Here is a 19247-nt window from a genome sequence, read left to right as displayed (position 1 = left end):
GAGTTTGTTTAGAAAATGGAGGAACGTTAATGAATTTACGTAGAAGATTTTAAGATTCATTCGAATTAATTCAACTTTCGTAAGGCTAGTTAGATCGTTGTAATTAGTAGCTTTCTTTCGTCTAATTTTATCTTTGTTTGGCGCAGGACGTCATTTTTTTCTTCTCTAGGTAGGCATTATTATTATTACCTAAGGTGCCTTGAAGAAGGGCCTCGACCTCTTTTTTGCTCCTTGATTGCATAAAACCATCTTGAAGATGTTCGGAAGTGATTAAGCAAGGAGAAGAAATAAGACACTTTCAAATCGGTCGATTGTTTAACGCGTTTGGAAGTTTATTCTGTTTAAAGAATATACATTCCATAAAAACGAAGTAAAGGAATCTATTATAATGCAATGATGTTCAATTGATCGAGTCGTAATTATACAAGGATAAATTGAATATATGAATATTGTACAGAGAAATTACTAAAAATTAGAATACGATATAGACGCTCTAAATGAATGTAGCTTCGATTTTGTAGATTCGCTCACATACCAAAGACGTTCTAACAAAAGTTGTAAAATAATATTAGATAAATATAAATGAAATATAATATTTAGTTGTTAAATCAACGTATGTCATTTCGAGCAGCGCGTAAGTACTAAACGGCATTGTACTTGAAGGATATTTTACAATTTTAATATATACTTGATTATATATATATATATATATATATATGTTGTCGATTACAATGGAGTATGTGGAAGTTTGTATTATACATTATAATTGCAGTAAATTATCATTTTCTCGTGATAGTAAAAGAGTTGTATATAATAAAAGAGAAGATATATAAAATGTAAATTTATATAAAAGTTTATATTGAAAAAAATTTCTTTATGGTCTGCTTTTCTCAAAGAGTGTCCTGTATCAGTCAAATAAAGCATCGCGCGGGAAAAAAACGGAAACACAGTCGATTAGTGTTCTATCTTCATTACATCCTTGTGTTTCTGCTCGACCTCGTAATCGCGACTGCTCGAGGGTTGGAGACAAATCGATCGGTGCACCTTTTCTTCTCCTTCACTTCCCTTCATTACGACGTCCATTTACGAGAATGTCGTAACGGGGAGGCGTACAAGAAACGGAGCGGAAAGAGAGGTTGGAGGGGTGGTGTGCGCTCTCGCGAAGCCAGGCAAAAACGGCCAGCACAAAACAGTGAACGTAATGTGATACTAAATGATAATAAAGCTAAAGTAATTATTGTTTAGCGTGCGACGCCGCGGCGTTCATGGCACGAGCGCGACTCGTGGCTCTTCGCGTGAGCAAGAGGAGAATCTTGCGATCGCGAAGGGTCATCAGGAGGATACCGACGAAGAAAAATCTTGCGAGTCGCCTATAATAATTTAAGCAATCAGCTTTTTATCATCATTCTCCCCCCTTTACCCTTTCGCCCACCCTTATCACGCACTCCCGACATCAGTCGTCCCCTCTTCTCGAGCCGTAAACGCACTAGGATTATGCATTACAGATTATTTTATTGTTAATTAATTATGATTAGCGCGCACGCGCACCCGGATGTCCCTCTCGAGACCGTGATCGCACCGTTGAGGGGAAAAGAAAAGCATAGATCTCGAATTTCGCTTTCGATCGAGTTGACCGAGAATGCGGAAGAAAACGATACCTTTCAGATATAATTATTCAACATTGCAGAATTCTTCGGAACAATGCAAGTCCTTTTGTTATTATTAACACAGCAGTGAAACAATAAATTGAATTACGCATCGTTCAATAAAGAGAAAATTTAAGGGATGTAAAGATAATAATTGGCATAATCTTGTGAAAAATGTTAATTCTCTACCGTTCTGTAAATTTTTTTCCTCATTCGGACATCCGGGTGAAATATTGTAGATTTTAAGCATTTTCCAAGCGGAGCACGAGCTCCGTGCGCTTTCTTAGTGTTCATAGGTTTATGAAAAATAAATTAAAATTCTGAAGAAACCCACCTGGTGTACGACAAGACAAAAAGAAGCGAGCATAATCGAACTAATATATGTTTCCGCGATACTTCCCTCTTCCATTCCTTCAGACCTGTTGTGTGATTTATTGAAAAATATATTATTTAATTTCGCGATTGTGAGTCGTGTATATAAAGAAATTTGTAGGAGAATTGCATTTGAATTTAAACATTATTAAGAAAATCTAACGATTTTAATAAATTAGTTGAACGAACCATCTTGAATTATTTTACAAATTGCCGCTTTTGAAAGCTCTTAATAATTGTTATATTTTATAATATGAAAGAAGACGAAAAGAAAGTTATGCTTTCTTGAGAGCAATGTACTCGTATATACTGTTACGTTACCTTTTGACTGTGTTAACGATCCTTTATCCTTTAGCGAACGAGAATATAAAAGAACATATCGAAATTATAGGGTTAATTATTGTTTTCGTGATACGCGTAGCGGTTTGCCGTTCGCAGAATCTTCAAAGAATTCCTCAACAGAGGCGTAAAAGATATCGCCAGCTAACGGTCCGAGGACTTCTCGGTTTTGTACAAAAAGAAAACCACAGCAAGACCCGTTACTAGTGGGCTACGTTCCAGCAAGACGCTGTACGCCGTGTACATCCAATCTCGACGGTGTCGATTGCATAATTACGACGCAAGTAAATGTCCATTCCTCGTTTTGTGTTCCCGAGAAGAATCGGTTTGCTCGATCGCACCTGCCTCGCGAACGTAAATAACCGTTTGTGCGAAGACCAGGTTGCTGGAACCGGCTTTGTAAATGACTAGAGGAAGTGGACGGACATATTTGCCTTTCATAATCGAACGAGACGTGTCTTGACTATAATTCATGCATGAGATAAGCAATTAATTAGTTATAGTATGCATAATAAATAGAGGCAATCAAATGTTTTTGGAGCGTTGAGACAAATAGATAGAAAGAGGGAAAGGAAGAGAAAGAGAGAGATTCTCAGAAGTTTTTTTAAATAATTCCGACACGCGTGTAAGCTTTGCTTTAAAAACTCAACTCACTATTCTCAAAAAATTGTATATTACAATTTAATTAAAATTTCACACGTAATATGTTATATATTAAAAGAAAAATAATATATATACCTTTGTTACAAAAAAAAACAATTGATGAGCTCAATATGTGAATAGAATAATAAATTAATTATTGCGTGTCGACCGAGTTTTTTCAACCATGAAACCGACAGCTGCGGTTAAAAATGAATACGCGTTTTGTGTGTAAATTCACGATGTATATATAATTAATGAGATATTTTAATATACGTGATATATTTATATGTGTATATATTTGAATATTAGATAGCATAAAAAGATTAATCGAAAGATTGTCTAGAAAGGCAGTGTGTGTATGTAGTGTAATCACCAAAATCTTAAAAGAGGTTGACATTCACTACCTCTTCTCTAAAAATTTTGAATTAATGAGTGTATAGATCTAAATTGGAGATTACGCGAAACAAAATTCTTCTAATCCGTTATCTTTGCATTTAATCTGAGAAATCATTGGCATTCCATGCGGTTGATAGACCTCTCTAGAGCTGTTTCCGTAGGGGCTGGCGTCTCCGATTGCGAAGTACCGTTTATTCTGAAGTTGCATAATGGATCTTGCATTTCTGGTTCTTGGTCGCGTCGTCGATGGACTTGCCAAGAGATTCGTAGGCGCATCATTGACCAATGACCAACGTCTTCTCGGCCAGCGTCTCGGGCCACGAAGAGTACCGTAAGAGTACTAATACGTGGGTAATACAGAGGGGGTAAGACCTCTCGGTCAATGCTCCTGCTTAATGTATATAAAGGTTCGAGCCTTGACGGGTGTTCGAGGCAGATCGTCATCAGACATGTTCGGGAAGATTATCCTAGCACTTTCGGCTCTGGCCTGGGCCAGTGCCCAGATTCCTAATCTGGGCTTCTGTCCGGAATATATACCCATGGCGAATTTTAACAGGCAAAGGGTGAGTGACCTCCATATTTCGTTAGCCAATTTGTGAGTGTATTATCATACACTCACATTTGATTTATTTTATTTTCTTTTATTATTTCGTTATTTTATTTTGTTTGTGAAACATTTAATTTCGTTCGTATTTATAGAATATACTCTATAATTACAGCGATGTTTCATTATCGAACGAATATCAGAGAAATTAAATTTTCTCTGGCATTGCAGAATATTTGTGTAATAAATACTTGATTGGTTTACAGTTCATGGGTATTTGGTATGAAGCAGAAAGATATTTCCAACTTAGCGAGGTAGTATCTCGATGCGTTATGTCGAATTATACCAGAGGTACCGATGGTAAATACCGTGTGAGCAATGAAGTAACGAATCGTTTGTAAGTATATATATTTCATCTAATTCGCTTGATAAATTTGTAAAATGTATGGAAATTTTATTAAAAAATGGGCACTTAACAATATAATATCTCTGACATTTAGCACTGGTGTGAAGAGGATATTGGAGGGTGAAATTAAGCCCGCAGCTTCCAAGGCCGAGGAGGGTAAACTTCACGTCAGGTATACCACAGTACCACTGACTCCCGAGACTAAGTACTCTGTACTCGAAACGGATTATGATTCGTACGCCGTTTTATGGAGCTGTCAAGGTATTGGCCCGGTCCACGCACAAAATGCATGGGTCATGACGAGAGAACGAGTACCATCCGGAAAAGTGCTTCAAAAGGTAAAAACTTAATAGATAAAAAAAAATCCAATTTTAAATAAGAAGAACCCTACATTTGGTCGAAGTGGATCTTGGTACTTAAATATAAATTTTTTATATAAATTTATATATATATATAATATATAATTCTGCATATTGCACGCCGAAATGTTTTTCCGGACTTAAAACGCATTCATGAGTAGAATAATCAGAATAGTAATATCACTGATTAAATTTTACAAGCAATTTAGTTAAATTTTTTTTTACATTAATAAGTATCTTTTAACAAGAATACTAATCGTCATATGTTGATAAAATTTAAAAACTGCGAATAACTTATTGCGAAAAGCATCACCTTTGTTTGTATTTTAAAATATAAACGAAGGTAATATCTTTTGCAATAAATTTCGCAATAAGTAATAAAAAAATTAAATTTTAATAGAATTTAAATCAAAATATGGAATTATTAAGTTTAAATGAATTATAATTGAATTATTGAGTTTATATTAAAACTCAATAATTTATTATTAAGTTTTAATATATTTAGAATTTACAGTCGGGGATGTAGACAATACAAATCATTAATATAAAATAAATTAATAAGTTTTACGTTTTAAAATTATTAATACAGTGACAGTTAATATAACATACGCATACACTCTAGAATCATTACTATAAAATTAAAAAATCTTTCTTCGGTTACAGGCTTATGGCGTTCTTGATAAATATAAGATATCGAAAACGTTCTTCGTGAAAACCGATCAAGCGGAATGTGCCTATTTGGATTCGACAACGGAGGAGTCTGAGGAGCCTGAGAAGCCGGCGAAGTCAGAGAAACGAAAACAGAAACCGCAACCAACTGAACCGAATGAGAGTTCCAGATCGACCATCGCTCTGAATGATGCCGATATCGAGATAAAGGAGAAGGAGGAAGCTACAGCCGGGATTACGGGCGAGAAAGCGCTCTCTGATATTCCGAAGATAATAGCGGAGGAACCCGCAAAGCTCGAGCAGCCCATCGAAACTGTTCCCGAACGGATCTTGAAGTTAGCAGAGACGATAAAAGAGGAGAGTGGCGACACGAGGAATAAAATGATCATTGTCGAGGTCAAGGAGGAGAACGTTGCGGAAACTACGAAGGAGGAGAAAAGCGAACATGCGAAAGAAATAGAAGCAACTGCCTAGAAGTACTATTTAGCAAAAAAAAGTCTGTTAGTTGGCGCTAGCAGGGACGCATTCCTGGGGATTTTCGACGTCTTAGGCTTGTAGCGGTTTCCTCATTGAGAACCAGTCTCGCTTAAGTACCGCAAAATCATTAATCATTGTTCCATTGACACGCCGTCGTTCTGCGTTGTCGCTTGAGGACATAGGGTTGGCACGGCGCTTTGTTTTATAGGCTTACGTACAAATGTAAAAAAAAAAAAAAAAGAAAAGAAACAAAGATAAATAAAATTGTTATAAAAAAATGTCTTAATAAAACGTACTCGTTTGTTTATTATATTTCCATTTCACTGCACAGATGTAATGATATGCATGTAAAATTATTTACTGAATACTACAGCGTAATTTAATTATAAATTAATGTACAGAATTATATCTGATTAATGCGAATAATGATATTTGATCAATGAGACATACAACTTTATTTAAAAAACGTCATTTTTTCACTTTTTTTATGTACAATAATTTACTACTATAATTTATATGCCGTGAGTAGTCATACAATAAGAGAGAAAATGCAGTTCTTGAACTCTTGGAAAGTCTTTTTAGCTTTCGCATCACGATATGATGCCAGTAAAAGCTAAATGTGTCATAGTATTTTCTATGTGAACATAAATATGCAACATAAGCAGGTCACATAACGGATATATTTTTTAAATCATCATTAATAGTTCAATTTTTGATAATAATGATATCAATTTAGAACTATCATTCAATATATACTAACATCAATGTGACATTAAATATCAATAATTAAGTAAAGGTTTCAACTCTGAATGCAGATGAAGTAGAAATAAGAAGTTTAATTTTCTTGTATAGATATATTATATAAAATAAATATTCGAAAGAAAATTTGAATATTTTATAAATATAATGCAAAAATATTCTTTTTTAAATTTACCTCTTTTTCACAAACGTACATTGATTAATAACTTTATAGAATTAATTATTATTAATAGAATAAATAAATACTCTTTTTTAATTGTTTGTAATGTATAAATGCTTAAAATGAAAATATATAATTGCTACATGAAGTAGTTGATTTATCACAAACGTATCCTTTTCAAGTCAGTCTACAATCGATTAACATATTTTTATTTTGTATCTGTTTTATCAGTCACTGCAAAATCCATGCGAACACAAACGAATAATTTTCAAAAGTGGTCCATCACATCTGATCATGAAATGGTCCACGTATCTTCGAATCTGTCGATCATCTATTGGTCAATGGCAAATTCGAGCCGGGTTTCTTGAACCCCGGGCGTACCGTTACTGACCCACTAACTGTCAGTACTCTGCCAAACATATCCAGTCAACCTTCGCGGGTCCGTCTCCGACGAAGCGAAACGCGGAGCAGGAAGTTCAGTCATCTACGAACGATCCGTCGTGTGAGAAGTAAACCTTGGCGCTAATCCTCACAAAAATTAACATTCAACGCGTATTCTTTGAATATATATCCGACGATCAAGGCTATCAGGTGAGTGCTGTATTTAGAGTGCTATGAGATTGTCGATATCGCATTCAGATTGTTTCTTTTTGCTCTTTTCTATTTTTATCGAATGTTCTAACAATAAATTATTCACTGAACTACTTGTGTAAATAACTTCTTGTCAGGTAAAATAAAGAGATCGAAAATTAGAAATCAAAGGTCGCTCGAGCTTAAATAACATAGTGTAAAATTTTCGCATAACAGTTTGACCTGTATTTATTGCGATCTAATATTATCATACCAAGAAATGTTTATATCAATATGAATTGCTAGTACAATAAAAAAAGGAAAGATGCTACTCGAAGTGATTTATTACTTCATTCTTAAACCTTGTAAGTGTATAAAAAGCGAAATCAACACAGGTTACGTAACTTGAGTGATAAAAACTAGTTCAGTAAGTAAAATACGTTTATAAATGTTATAAAGTATGTCAAGCAGAACAGTGTTGCATTGTGATATCATCAATTTAGAAACTAATGTCCGCGATAATGCAATATAAAAGAGCGCACGTTCGTTTCTCTTCATTTTCTTGAGCGTTACGAAGTTAGTAACTGTGGACTTTGAAAAAACACAAAAGGAGCACAAAAAAATATCTTTCAAAGCATCAAAGTCGATGTAAATAATTGGTTCGTAAAAGAAGCTCTTTAAATGGTATATTATAACGATAATACATCTCGTGTTATCGTCACGTGATTATTATAACGGAAGAATTTTGATCCGGTATGTATATAGAAAGTATCTTTAATACTTCAACATAAAGTAAAAAATTTTGTTTAAAATAAGATTAACGTTATCTCTGTTTGGTCTTTTTATCTTGATACTTTTATTCTAAATTATAATTTATTCTGTATGTGCATGTGTGCGTGCACGTAATAAGTAAAAGATTTTACAGGTATTTGATTTGATCATATCATTATTATCATTATATTGAATTTTATTTCAATAAGAATCCAACAAAAACTTACTGTTATACATTAAAACTCTTAAAAAATTTAACATATTTTACGTATATCTATACATCGGCTTTAACTCCGGTATTTACGCCGCGCGAGGATTTACGTCATAGAAGTCAGAAAAAATAGTAGTGGAAATAATGTGCACACAACCATTCTATTATGCGCCTTTAAGTCATCATATTGTATTTGGATTTCAGTTTTCAACAATTAATATTAATAAAATTACTGTCAGTTGAATCGATTTGTCAATGTACTGACTAGCGGAATTATATATTATAATTTATACATAAAATGATTATTATTGAGATTGTAAAAGGCTTAATGATTATTTGGTGATTCATAAGTGTGTAAGAAATATTTACAAATTTTTCGTGAGTCATACACACATTCCCTAAATATCTTTTTTTTTTTAGTAATAGAGAGTATAAAGTTTTTACTAGTATAGTTTATGTACCTTAAACATTAAATAATACTAAATAAATTAAACTTTTGTTAGGTGCAGCGTATACACCGGAGTTATTCCGTTTTTAAAAATGAAGTAAATATTTTATGCATTTTTTTCAGAAAAAAAATATGTTACGGATATTTGTAATAGTTATCATTGCGAATGCAGCGATGGCACAGGTGCCATTTTTGGGTACGTGTCCAAACTTGGAAGCTATGCAAAATTTCGAGCTTGAAAGAGTGAGTATAGAATAATCGTTATCTTGATTTATACCTATTTAAAAACTATACTTAATATTAAAATAAAGTAATATTAAAGTACATAAAACAATACTTTTTGTGCATTTTTAAATTAAAAGTATTCTAAACTCAATTTTTAAGAGTAATATTTCACTCTTTAAAACGGATTTATTATAAAAGTTTTAGAGAGTAAATATAGATTTTTTTTCTAGTATTTGGGCAAATGGTACGAAGTTGAGAGATACTTTGCGTGGTTTGAGTTTGGTGGAAAATGTGTGACAGCTAATTACACTCTGAATGAAAATGCTTCGGTACAAATCCTCAATAAACAAATTTCTTCGTTGTAAGTACTCATCACGCTACCTGACTCATAAAGTAATTTTAAGTCATTAAAAGCAAGAAAGATAATGATACGGGATAGAATGATATCGTCAACTGACAATTATCCACTTGAAGTAAAGCTCTATTCTCTTGCATAGAACTGGAGTTGCAACGAGTATCGAGGGCATTGCAAGGTTAATTGGTAGATCCGATGATCCTAAATTGACCGTCACTTTTCCATCCTTGCCACTGCCGTTCGATGCACCTTATTGGGTTCTAGATACGGACTACAAATCATATGCCGTAGTATGGAGCTGTACAAATCTCGGAGTGTTTAAGTAAGTTTGCATGTGAAAAAACAAGGAAAAATATGTAATAAGTATAAGCATTAATACATTTTTGCCTGATACAAAATTGATTACAATAAACTTTTCCTATGCTTTTATCGTTAAATATCAATATTTTACATTTTATGCTACTAAATATGTAAGTAGAAAAGAATTTTAATTTTTTAATGGATTATACATTCATGTTTTAAAGACATAATTTTTTCTATCTCTAGAAAATCTATCCTAGAAATATTAAATTACACTGAACAGGTTTATTAGATTACTAAAATTACAATATTTTGGCAGTGTACGAAACGTTTGGATTTTGACACGAGAACCAAAACCGTCAGTTGCAGTTGTAGAAAAGGCTTATCAAGTTATCGATAAGAACAACATCAGCAGAGCATACTTTATTCGTACAGATCAAAAAAATTGTCCGGCCACGAATTAAAAACATTCTCTACATGAATTTCTACAGAAATATGCTCGAAAAAAAATGTATTTTTTGCGATATAGTTTTATACATGACTCCTTTTAAATTGCGAATTATTGCCAGCAAATATTGAATTTGCTCACTGTTATGCAAGTATTATGATTGTGTATTGCGCCTGTATTTAAATTAAGAATAAGAATTGTTATAAATATTTATTTTGTATTCGAAGTTAAAATACTGCGTAGTTGCAAAGTTTTAAAATTTGTATTTTTTTATTTATGTCTTTCTATATTTGTTTCTTGTGACTGTGATTTTTAATGCAATATGGAAAATTAAACATATTGTTTCGTAACAATGGAACATAATTTAAATCTTATTTACTTTGAATAATCACAAATTTAATTTGAAATATTCTGAATATATTATCGTTTTTACAAATATGTAACGATAATTATATAATTATATTGATACATTTAACATTTTGATCGCCAGATATGTACAAGTGTTCAGTTTGTACGTGCCATCTGTTAGTAAACCAATTAGAAATAAAAGAAATAATACTTATAAAATAAAAGAATATGATACTGCCAAGATAAAAAAATATAATATTAGTATAAATTTGAAAAACATTCTATAGAATATTAATCTTATAGAGATTTGGATCTAAGATTACTTTATCGCAGTGTAAGGAACCAAAAATATCTTTTTTAATGAATATTTTATTTTAAAAATCTTGCGGTCAAAATGTTAAGATCATCTACATCTGTATATCAATGTTTACAGCTATATATATTTTTTGTACGTATTTTTTTTATACATTCTTCATGTTAATCTAATTAATTTGTTATGTATATTTATTTATTTGTTTGAAACATTATGACTAATTGTAAGACCGACATAGCGATAATTTATGTTATTTTTGGAAATTATAATTTGTGTATAAGTTGTTATTATTTCTCAAGTCTAGCAGTTACATCTCGTTAATTATCTGTGTTCGTATTATATTTTATAATTTTATAATAAATCATTGTTGTATCTATTTTCAACGCATTTAAAGAATGTACGTAGAAATGGGAAATTTTGAAAGATGGAATTAATTTTTTTCTTCATACTGTTATTACTTTATTGCGTTATTTTGTTCTTTTTTCATCTTAAGTTCTGAACTGGTGCACAACTGATTCAATAAGTTGGAGTGAAGCAAATAGAGCTTATTTTATCCCTGGTGAAAAAATTTGTCCGAAATGTAGTCAAAATGTATCCGAATTCGGACAGTTACAAACAAAATGAAATACTTTCCATCAAATTTCAACAATAGTGTCTAAATTTGTCAGAATTTTTTATTTTTTATATTTTTCGTACAAACTTTGACAAATTTGTTTCACCAGGGACTCTAACTTATATAGCATTAGTTTAGAACTAGTTCAGAAATCTTTGAACAGATCTAAAAATTACATGTGATGTTCTAACATTTAATAAGAATTAATAAGAATTTTATTGGACCGTATATTTAAAATTCAATAAAAACAAGAAGTAGGAAATCCTAGCCAAAGATCGAAGCTGGATCTTTTAATGCTTAACTGATTTAACGTGATTAATATATACTATATACATGCATGTACGTATACCATATTTGTAGTCATATTCGCACTATGTGCCGAAATTTTTTCGGACTTAAAAATGCAGTTAAACTATTGAATTAATATCACAATTAAATTTTTGATGCTCAATAGACATCCATTAGAGAGATCTTAATATAATATAATAGAAATGTGTAAATAAATTTATTACAAAAAGTATTACCTCAATTAACCGAGACTAAAACATAAATATTTATCGACAATTGGTCATGTAGCATTCCTCAATTATCGCTGGGCCCATCGGGCCCCATTTGCTGCTTACAGAACCTTATCCATGGCTTTCAAGGGCCTTTCGCCAGTAAGATTCCAGCGAGTGTTAGTTCTCAGCGAGTGCCAATCTTCGTTGTAAGATCGCGCGATGCACGTCGGAGGAGTCGAAAGCACGCTTACCACGATCGATGTATCAGCCGGTAAAAAAAGATCTCGCGAACCAGTTATGAAAATTCAATTATGTAAAAACGACGCAAGAAATATTTAGTCGGTCATTAAGTTATCCGCATAACGATAATTTACGCGTGAGCGAGCATCAGCTTTGTAATATCGCATGCATAATACATGCCACGATGGCGGGTACAGCGTTTATTTATCGTCGGGAAGGGACGCGCTAATAAATGACTGCGTAAAAAGTTTCATTAATGGGACGGCAAAAGTTCTGCGCGCGTATAATCGATCGCGACGGACATTGCGTCGTCGAGTCGCACAAACACGCACTGTTTGCGATTGCGAATAATCGAAATAAAGCGACACCCGATTGGCTCGGGTATCCGCCTAGCCATCCGGCGGTGTCTCCCACGTTAAAAATGCAGGAAATGATCGTAGCCGAAATAAATCGAGCGGCGACTGACGAAAACACCGCACGCAACAATACCCTTAAATTGAACAAATAACAGCGACGGGGTGTGGTCGCGTGCGAGACGGGTCTTCGGGCATTGTCACGTGCCATCCACGCAAACAGAACACTATTCAATTGCGGACCTGCAGGATATGTCATCAGGGATGCATTGTGCATCGAGAGAAAGAGGAGTCGCGTGATCCCACGAATCACACCACAAAAAAAGTGTATGGATTTCTTTCTTGCTTCCAACGAGAGTGTGCAGATCATATAAATTTCAGCACAAACGACGTTGACATTGCGTGTGTATAATAAATGTACCTATATACACACAGATATATGTACATCGGGATATACAATAAGTTTTCAAAAATAAGGAAATATTTAATCTGGTTGAAACTGCATGCATAATACGTGCATAATACATACATATTAAAATTTAAGAAGTCCATTAAGTTTTTCAAAATATTGCAGAATATGTGAAAAAATAAAATTAAGTAATCAGAAAGTATTACGTATGATAAATTATATAATAAGTTTGAAATTATTTACTTATTCCACGAAACAGAAAACCTGTTTGCATACATGAGATGGGGAGAGGAATAGAAATAATTCGAAGAAATCTTTACTCTTTTAGTGAGTACCTGAACACGCTTAAATTTCTGAATTTCCTCTTTAATACTCCGCGCTACACGAGCTCCTCTTTATGTTCCCTCAGTTCGTTTTTCTCTCTTTTTATTCGCATGGGCTAAAAATTGGCGTATTCTTCCGAGCCGAAGACTCGTTTCCGTATAATCGTCGCCATCGCTTGTAATAAATTAAAACGTGGTAGAATCTAAATCAAGATCTAAGGGGAAAGGATCTGCTAGGAGCCAGCGGGACCCCCTTCCGAATTTATCTCGTCGTTCTTTTCTCGAGAACTTCTTTTACGCACGAAATGAAGCAAGCAGGGGAACGATGAGACGGAGGGCGGAAAGGGGGATGTACGATCGAGCTCACGGCGGCCAAATCTCCGCGTGGGCCCTACGGTTTTCGAGGGGCACGGGCAGCGGTCCCTAATAACAGGGTATACCGAGGCTAAACAAACATACACGCCCCTGGCATCTCTCGCTGAAAGAGTGCACGGGAAACAAATGGGAAAAAAATGCGCTTTCGACACACCGTGCAACAATTTGAGGATGAAGTATATTTGCTTATTTCGCATAATTTAAAGGAAAACAGATATTCTATCGCACACCTGCCGGTTGCTTTTGACTCCGCGTGTCTCCGGTTTTAAAAGGAGTCGAGAATTCCCGAGGCGAAAATTCGAGCACAAATACCTTGCCGTAGTACAATTGTACTTATAGTTAAAGCAAATAAACCTTTCTGAATTATTCAGGGATATTGCATAATATACTTTGTGATACTTAATTAAGACACTTGGTCAAACATTGATTTTATATTTAGAAAGCGAAGAATGAAGTATTACATAACGTATCATGTAATTGTTTAAAAAAATTGTTTATACATGCAAGGAACAATATTCTTAATTGGAATTAAAATTTATAGACTTGTTCATATTTAATGATTCCCTATTAAGAAAAGATCAGATATTTAAAGTAGAACATCCATTTAAAATCTCAAGTAAAATCCAATTTCGTTAATAACGAGTCTTTTGTATTTCAATTTAACAGTTGGATAAATAATCTTGTTAAAATTACGAATTTATGTAACAGAAATTAGATATAAGAGAGGATACACTTTAATAATTGAACCGCGCAGAAGATAATTGGGCTTCATTGCAATAAGGAGCTAAACGACATCTCATAAAACTCTGTGTTATACGTAGTCATACAATTGAAGAATATTTCGATACGCATGCGTAGCAACAAGCATTATTACATGTACATATGTCGCATCGTGTCATGTATGCTGATATAATAAGTATAGCGACAGAAAGAATGTTTTAAACTTTGTTTAAAAATATCTCGTATTCTGTGTCAAGACTAATATCGAGATAAAAAAGAGTGCACCGAGCGTTCCACTTGGTTTCTTTTTGAAGAGCGGGATAAACGGGTTGTTTGCGTTTCACCTCAGGGTGGTCCACGCCGAAGGACCCACATCATACATAGTTGAATTTAATAACGAACGTTCGGAAGGCATCCTACCGTCTGTAATTTCAACCTAAATAATGCATCCCATATAATTAGTAGTTTTCTAAATAGTAGTTCATATTTCTTATTAGCACTACGCATCGTTTTATTATATCGCTGTTAAAAACTTAATCTAAGAATCGTGTCTAGAAAAACATTACCTATATTATAATACTTTTTGTAAAGACGTGCGTTATTCACTAATTAAAATAAATCGCTTCGAGCAACTTGTTTCGTATGGCGGAAAGTGTCTTCGTGCTGCATTGCAGCGTTACATCGAATCGCGTCGCGCGGATTGCTCATTGCTTTCTTAATTTAGATGGAAATGTGGAATAAGGAGGGTGAATATATGTGGAGAGAGGCTGGTTTCATTTGTCTTTAGATCATGTGAAAGGCTGGTAAGAGGCGCGCGAAACGCGAGAGAACGAAGGCTAAGTAAAAAGCCGCGAAGAGAAGAAATGCACACGGAGGAAGAAGAGCGGGAAGACGACGAAGGAGAATGAGAAGAAGAAGAAGAAGAAGGCGAGGACGAAGGTAGATGAGACAAGAGGCATTCTGGTTTGTGGGCACAGCCGCTGCCTGCAGCCCACAATTATGATAATAGCCCCTGAGTCCTGAGTCTTGTTAGGCCAACGTGCAGCCCCAGCTCTTTTATCTATATCTTCTTATTTTCAGACTCGTGCTCCCCCGCCCCTCCTCGTACCGCGGCTTCTCCTACTTTCAACCCTTCACGTCCTCGCGAGGTCAGATGGGTTCAAGCTGATCGATTCGCCGGCGAAAAACGAAATCCGATACATATCCCATCCTTTCTCGAAGCGCTCGCTATTCCGCGTACCGACGATACCAATCGAGAAGCTCCAAGGATATTCGAATAACCGAGCCTTACATGTCTCTCCCACGAATTCTGCAGTGTATCGAATATCTTGTGTCATATCGTTCAAGTACCAGATATATGAAATGAGAAACCTTTCGGCTCGATACTGCTTCTCCTTTGTCGTGTTTGTAAATTTTTGCACTTTGATATCCCGCGGCATTGTGAAATAGTTGGACCGAATAGAGGAACGGCAACTCCGCGGGGAAATTGTCAGCGACTGCTAACGTATGTACCTGTGTCTGCAAACGTTGTAAAAGGCGGTAACAAACGGTGTGCGCTTTAATCCATTTTCAGTGCTACCGTCTGATCTTTTTGAGCGCCGCGGAAAGCGTTAATTGGAGGCCGCACCGCGATCGGGCAAAGAAAGTCTTGTAAAGCGGAAACTGCGTGATAATGCATGGAGTTCACTCTCTCTCTCTCTCTCTCTCTCTCTCTTTCTCTCTATTTTTTTTTCGCTGGATGGATGAGAATCTGCTTCTGATGTACCCAGTATATGCGCGCGTGCACCCTGTCGCGTCGACTGTGACGCAAAAGCCGCACGGTCCAAAAGTGCGCTACCTCATTTCTACTAAAAGCTGTTCCTTGTGAAGCGCATAATCGCGTTTCTTTAATGATGCACTATTACGATGGTTGCCTCTCTAGAGAATGGAATTCTCAGAAAAGACGTTTCTGCATCTGAAGATGTATTAAAATGGAGTATCATTGGGATTGATTCGATTACTTTACTAGCGCGTAAGTCGCGATATCACGTTGATGAATGAATTCTCACCTCTTGAATGAATTGTCTAATTATTATATATCATAAGATAACGCATGAATATGCCACACACAAACGTACTTCGTTAAATAACAGCAAATATATGGAATTACATTTACGGTATAAAATGTAATGTACATAAACGAATTAATTGTGAATTTGTAAAAATATTGTATATAAAAAAAGTAAATGAGTCCCGAGTCTCGCGATATTTTCCAGAAGCTACTACTAGGCTAAATTCGGATAAACCGAAAGTTTGGCCGACGACTGCTAGATATATGACTGTTTGTACAGATTAGAACCGACAAAGGGGTCCGTTCTCTCTTCTTGACATTGCCTTGATTTAAACGAAGCGCCCTGTATTTGCAGTAGATTAAACCGCGCATCGTGCCACGCACTGCGGTGTCTTGTTTATGATATCAGCTGTAGCGCTTTGGAAACCATTGTACATTGTGCTCACGTGCCGACTAGCATAGACAGATAGCTATCTAAACTTTACTTGGACATCAGGATAATTATAATTTACGCGTGTTTTCTTTTTTCTGAATAGTGTACATAGAGTGTACAACCAGGAGATTTTCATTTTTCCTATCGTATTAATAAGGATCTTGCAAAAACGGCGGAAATTCTTTTCATTATAAAACCTTTATGTAAAAGCAATCTCTCTAATTAAAAGTAGGTATAACTGTTATCGCTTCGATTAAATGTAGAAAAATAGCAATTTATTATATAGCTAGTCACTCTGTAATTAGTTTAATGTAAAAATAAAAGATCATAAAGAATTTCATTACCGTGCAATTCCAATTTAGTTTTAGTCTTATTACGCTCATGTGGACCCTTGTAATATATTTTTTTAATTTTTAGTAACATGTAATTCGTATACCGACGTTATGATATCGAAACGACGAGCAAACATGCTTTCATCGACGATAAAATATTAAACGGTAACTCATGTAACTGTATAATCGCTGAGATTAAGTTAATAGCCGCACGAGGACGAGGTGGACCAAAAGGAAAAGATGTAAGAACCTATCGTACGAATTTACCCATCATTGCATCCACTGGCTACCATCGAGCCTGTTAACAAACAGAATCCTATGTTACCTGGACCATGCTACACGGTAAGAGAGTAATCACCCGGACTTTTTTCCCTCATTTTTCCTGCCGCAATTATCTCCCGGTTTTTATGCCGCACAAGCTTTTCAATCAACCGCGAATTTGCAAAACGAGATCCCGGTACCCCCTGTGCCTCTCGCTCCTCGTTCTCCCGCTCGTACATCGTCCGGTAATAACGGCGTTCGGTAATCAAGCACGTCCTGGTAGACAGGAAAAAGGAGAGGACTCGTAAGACGATCGTGATTCGACGCAGCTACGTGGGCGTTCTTCCTATCCGTCGCCGATCTCGAATTATGCAAATGAACGATGGATATTCCAATTGCCCTCGATTCCTCCGGGATGAAATTCGAGAGCACCTCGTCTTCCGTACTATTTCATATTTTACACATTTGCAGCGAGTACGAATGCGCCTTTTAGCAAAATAAGCCGCTCCCGTCGATAATGATAGAAGAGGGGGGAAAAACGTTGGATAGTTGTGTGATCAAATGCGTAGTTCATCGTCAATTTAACATGTCGAACGTTCACTAGCACGCTTCTCCACAATCAGAATTTATGATTTATGATCCCGATTTCTGCATAGCAATTTTGCGTAGATAGAAAGATATAATAATGGAAATGTGACACCGATTATATCAGTGGAAATTGATTAACAAGTTTGAATCACGAAGATCACTAATCTATGTGTTTTTTTATCTACGTGTTAGTAAACATCTACTCTTAATTTATAAAATCAAAATTATATCAGTTGATATTTATAATGTATGTACAACATTTCTAAATTTGTAGCTACATGGAAAAAGCAATAAAAATCTTCTGTTTCTTTTTTTTTATTTTTTCAACATGATGCTTTGTACGGATTCAATCTTTAAAGGTAAATCAAATCGTACTAACATTTCATGTGTTTTGCTAATAGTATCAATATAATATTTTCATATGCAAAACACATAAAACGTTAATACGATTCGCTTTGTATTTGGAGATTGAATCCGTATAAAGTATCACACGTTGAAAGGATAAAAAAAAGGAAAATAAAAGATTTTCACTTTGTTTTCTTTACCGATTGGCACCGGTTAATTGGATAGCAAGGTATTATACGCCTTTCGCAAGCGAAAAGAAGAAAACGAAGTGGCCTACCTGGCAGAATGAGGTGCGACTTTCAACTTCAGGTAACACGTGACGGAGCCTGTTACCAAAGTACCGTGAATAAAGGTCCTGAAATTTATTGCTCGCTGTTATGCTTTCGATTTTCTACGGTTAACAACACTAATATTACGAACAAAACGGCCATAAAGACGTAAATATCAGTTGACAAAAGGAACATCGATCGTTTCATTGATATTGCGTCATATTGCCTCGAATGAAGATTCAAATGTATGATAAAATTGTCGCTTTTATTCAGATTGTCTTCACACACACGTATGTAGACATCGTTTTGTCGAAAGATTTATTTTTATCGTAGCAGGATTACTCGAAATATCTCCGAATAGATATAAAAAGTATAGATCTCGTTCTTCTACATTTTATAAAAATTTTGAACGTACATTGCACACTTTTCACATAGATCTAAATCAGGGATTATCGATCAATGACAGAAGTAAACGATTAAATGCTGACGATTAAATAAATCTGCAAATCTGCAGCTGCAGTTACAGACGCGCGATCCGAAGTGTATATATGTTTTAGGAATTCTTTTGCAGTGTGAAAAAAAACGAAGCGATATTCGGTATTCCATTTTTTTTTTCACTGTCCTGTCGTCCCAGTTATCGCAAATTGAGTCGAGTCGCAAACAATAAACGGATTGCGT

At 34.9% G+C, this 19247-nt stretch overlaps 2 protein-coding genes across 2 annotated transcripts; both read left to right on the top strand.

The window, feature by feature from the left end:
• The first annotated feature begins 4244 nt into the window (after positions 1-4244).
• Positions 4245-6095, top strand: LOC108778583 (uncharacterized). Its single transcript, XM_018545801.1, has 3 exons — positions 4245-4336; positions 4440-4683; positions 5368-6095. Exons 1-3 carry the CDS (start codon positions 4272-4274, stop codon positions 5845-5847), a joined length of 789 nt encoding a protein of 262 aa, XP_018401303.1. The 5' UTR covers positions 4245-4271; the 3' UTR covers positions 5848-6095.
• Positions 6096-7284: 1189 nt separating this feature from the next.
• On the top strand, positions 7285-10208 carry LOC108778592 (apolipoprotein D). The gene is made up of 5 exons (XM_018545811.1): positions 7285-7360; positions 8893-9012; positions 9225-9355; positions 9492-9671; positions 9969-10208. The coding sequence occupies exons 2-5, from the start codon at positions 8902-8904 to the stop codon at positions 10111-10113; spliced, it is 567 nt and encodes a 188-aa protein (XP_018401313.1). The 5' UTR covers positions 7285-7360; positions 8893-8901; the 3' UTR covers positions 10114-10208.
• The last annotated feature ends 9039 nt before the right edge of the window (positions 10209-19247 follow it).

The sequence above is a fragment of the Cyphomyrmex costatus genome, unplaced genomic scaffold (assembly GCF_001594065.2).
Source record: "Cyphomyrmex costatus isolate MS0001 unplaced genomic scaffold, Ccosl1.0 scaffold502, whole genome shotgun sequence".
In the NCBI taxonomy this organism is placed as follows: Eukaryota; Metazoa; Arthropoda; class Insecta; order Hymenoptera; family Formicidae; genus Cyphomyrmex; species Cyphomyrmex costatus.
This window is presented reverse-complemented; position numbering and strand designations above follow the sequence as displayed.

Excerpts from the sequence above, each read along its gene's own strand:
- LOC108778592 (XM_018545811.1), top strand. The coding sequence starts at position 8,902 with ATGTTACGGATATTTGTAATAGTTATCATTGCGAATGCAGCGATGGCA. Across the intron at positions 9,356-9,491 it reads AATAAACAAATTTCTTCGTT|AACTGGAGTTGCAACGAGTA; the intron begins GTAAGTACTCAT and ends TCTCTTGCATAG. Across the intron at positions 9,672-9,968 it reads ACAAATCTCGGAGTGTTTAA|TGTACGAAACGTTTGGATTT; the intron begins GTAAGTTTGCAT and ends ATATTTTGGCAG.
- LOC108778583 (XM_018545801.1), top strand. The coding sequence starts at position 4,272 with ATGTCGAATTATACCAGAGGTACCGATGGTAAATACCGTGTGAGCAAT. Across the intron at positions 4,337-4,439 it reads AATGAAGTAACGAATCGTTT|CACTGGTGTGAAGAGGATAT; the intron begins GTAAGTATATAT and ends TCTGACATTTAG. Across the intron at positions 4,684-5,367 it reads CCGGAAAAGTGCTTCAAAAG|GCTTATGGCGTTCTTGATAA; the intron begins GTAAAAACTTAA and ends CTTCGGTTACAG.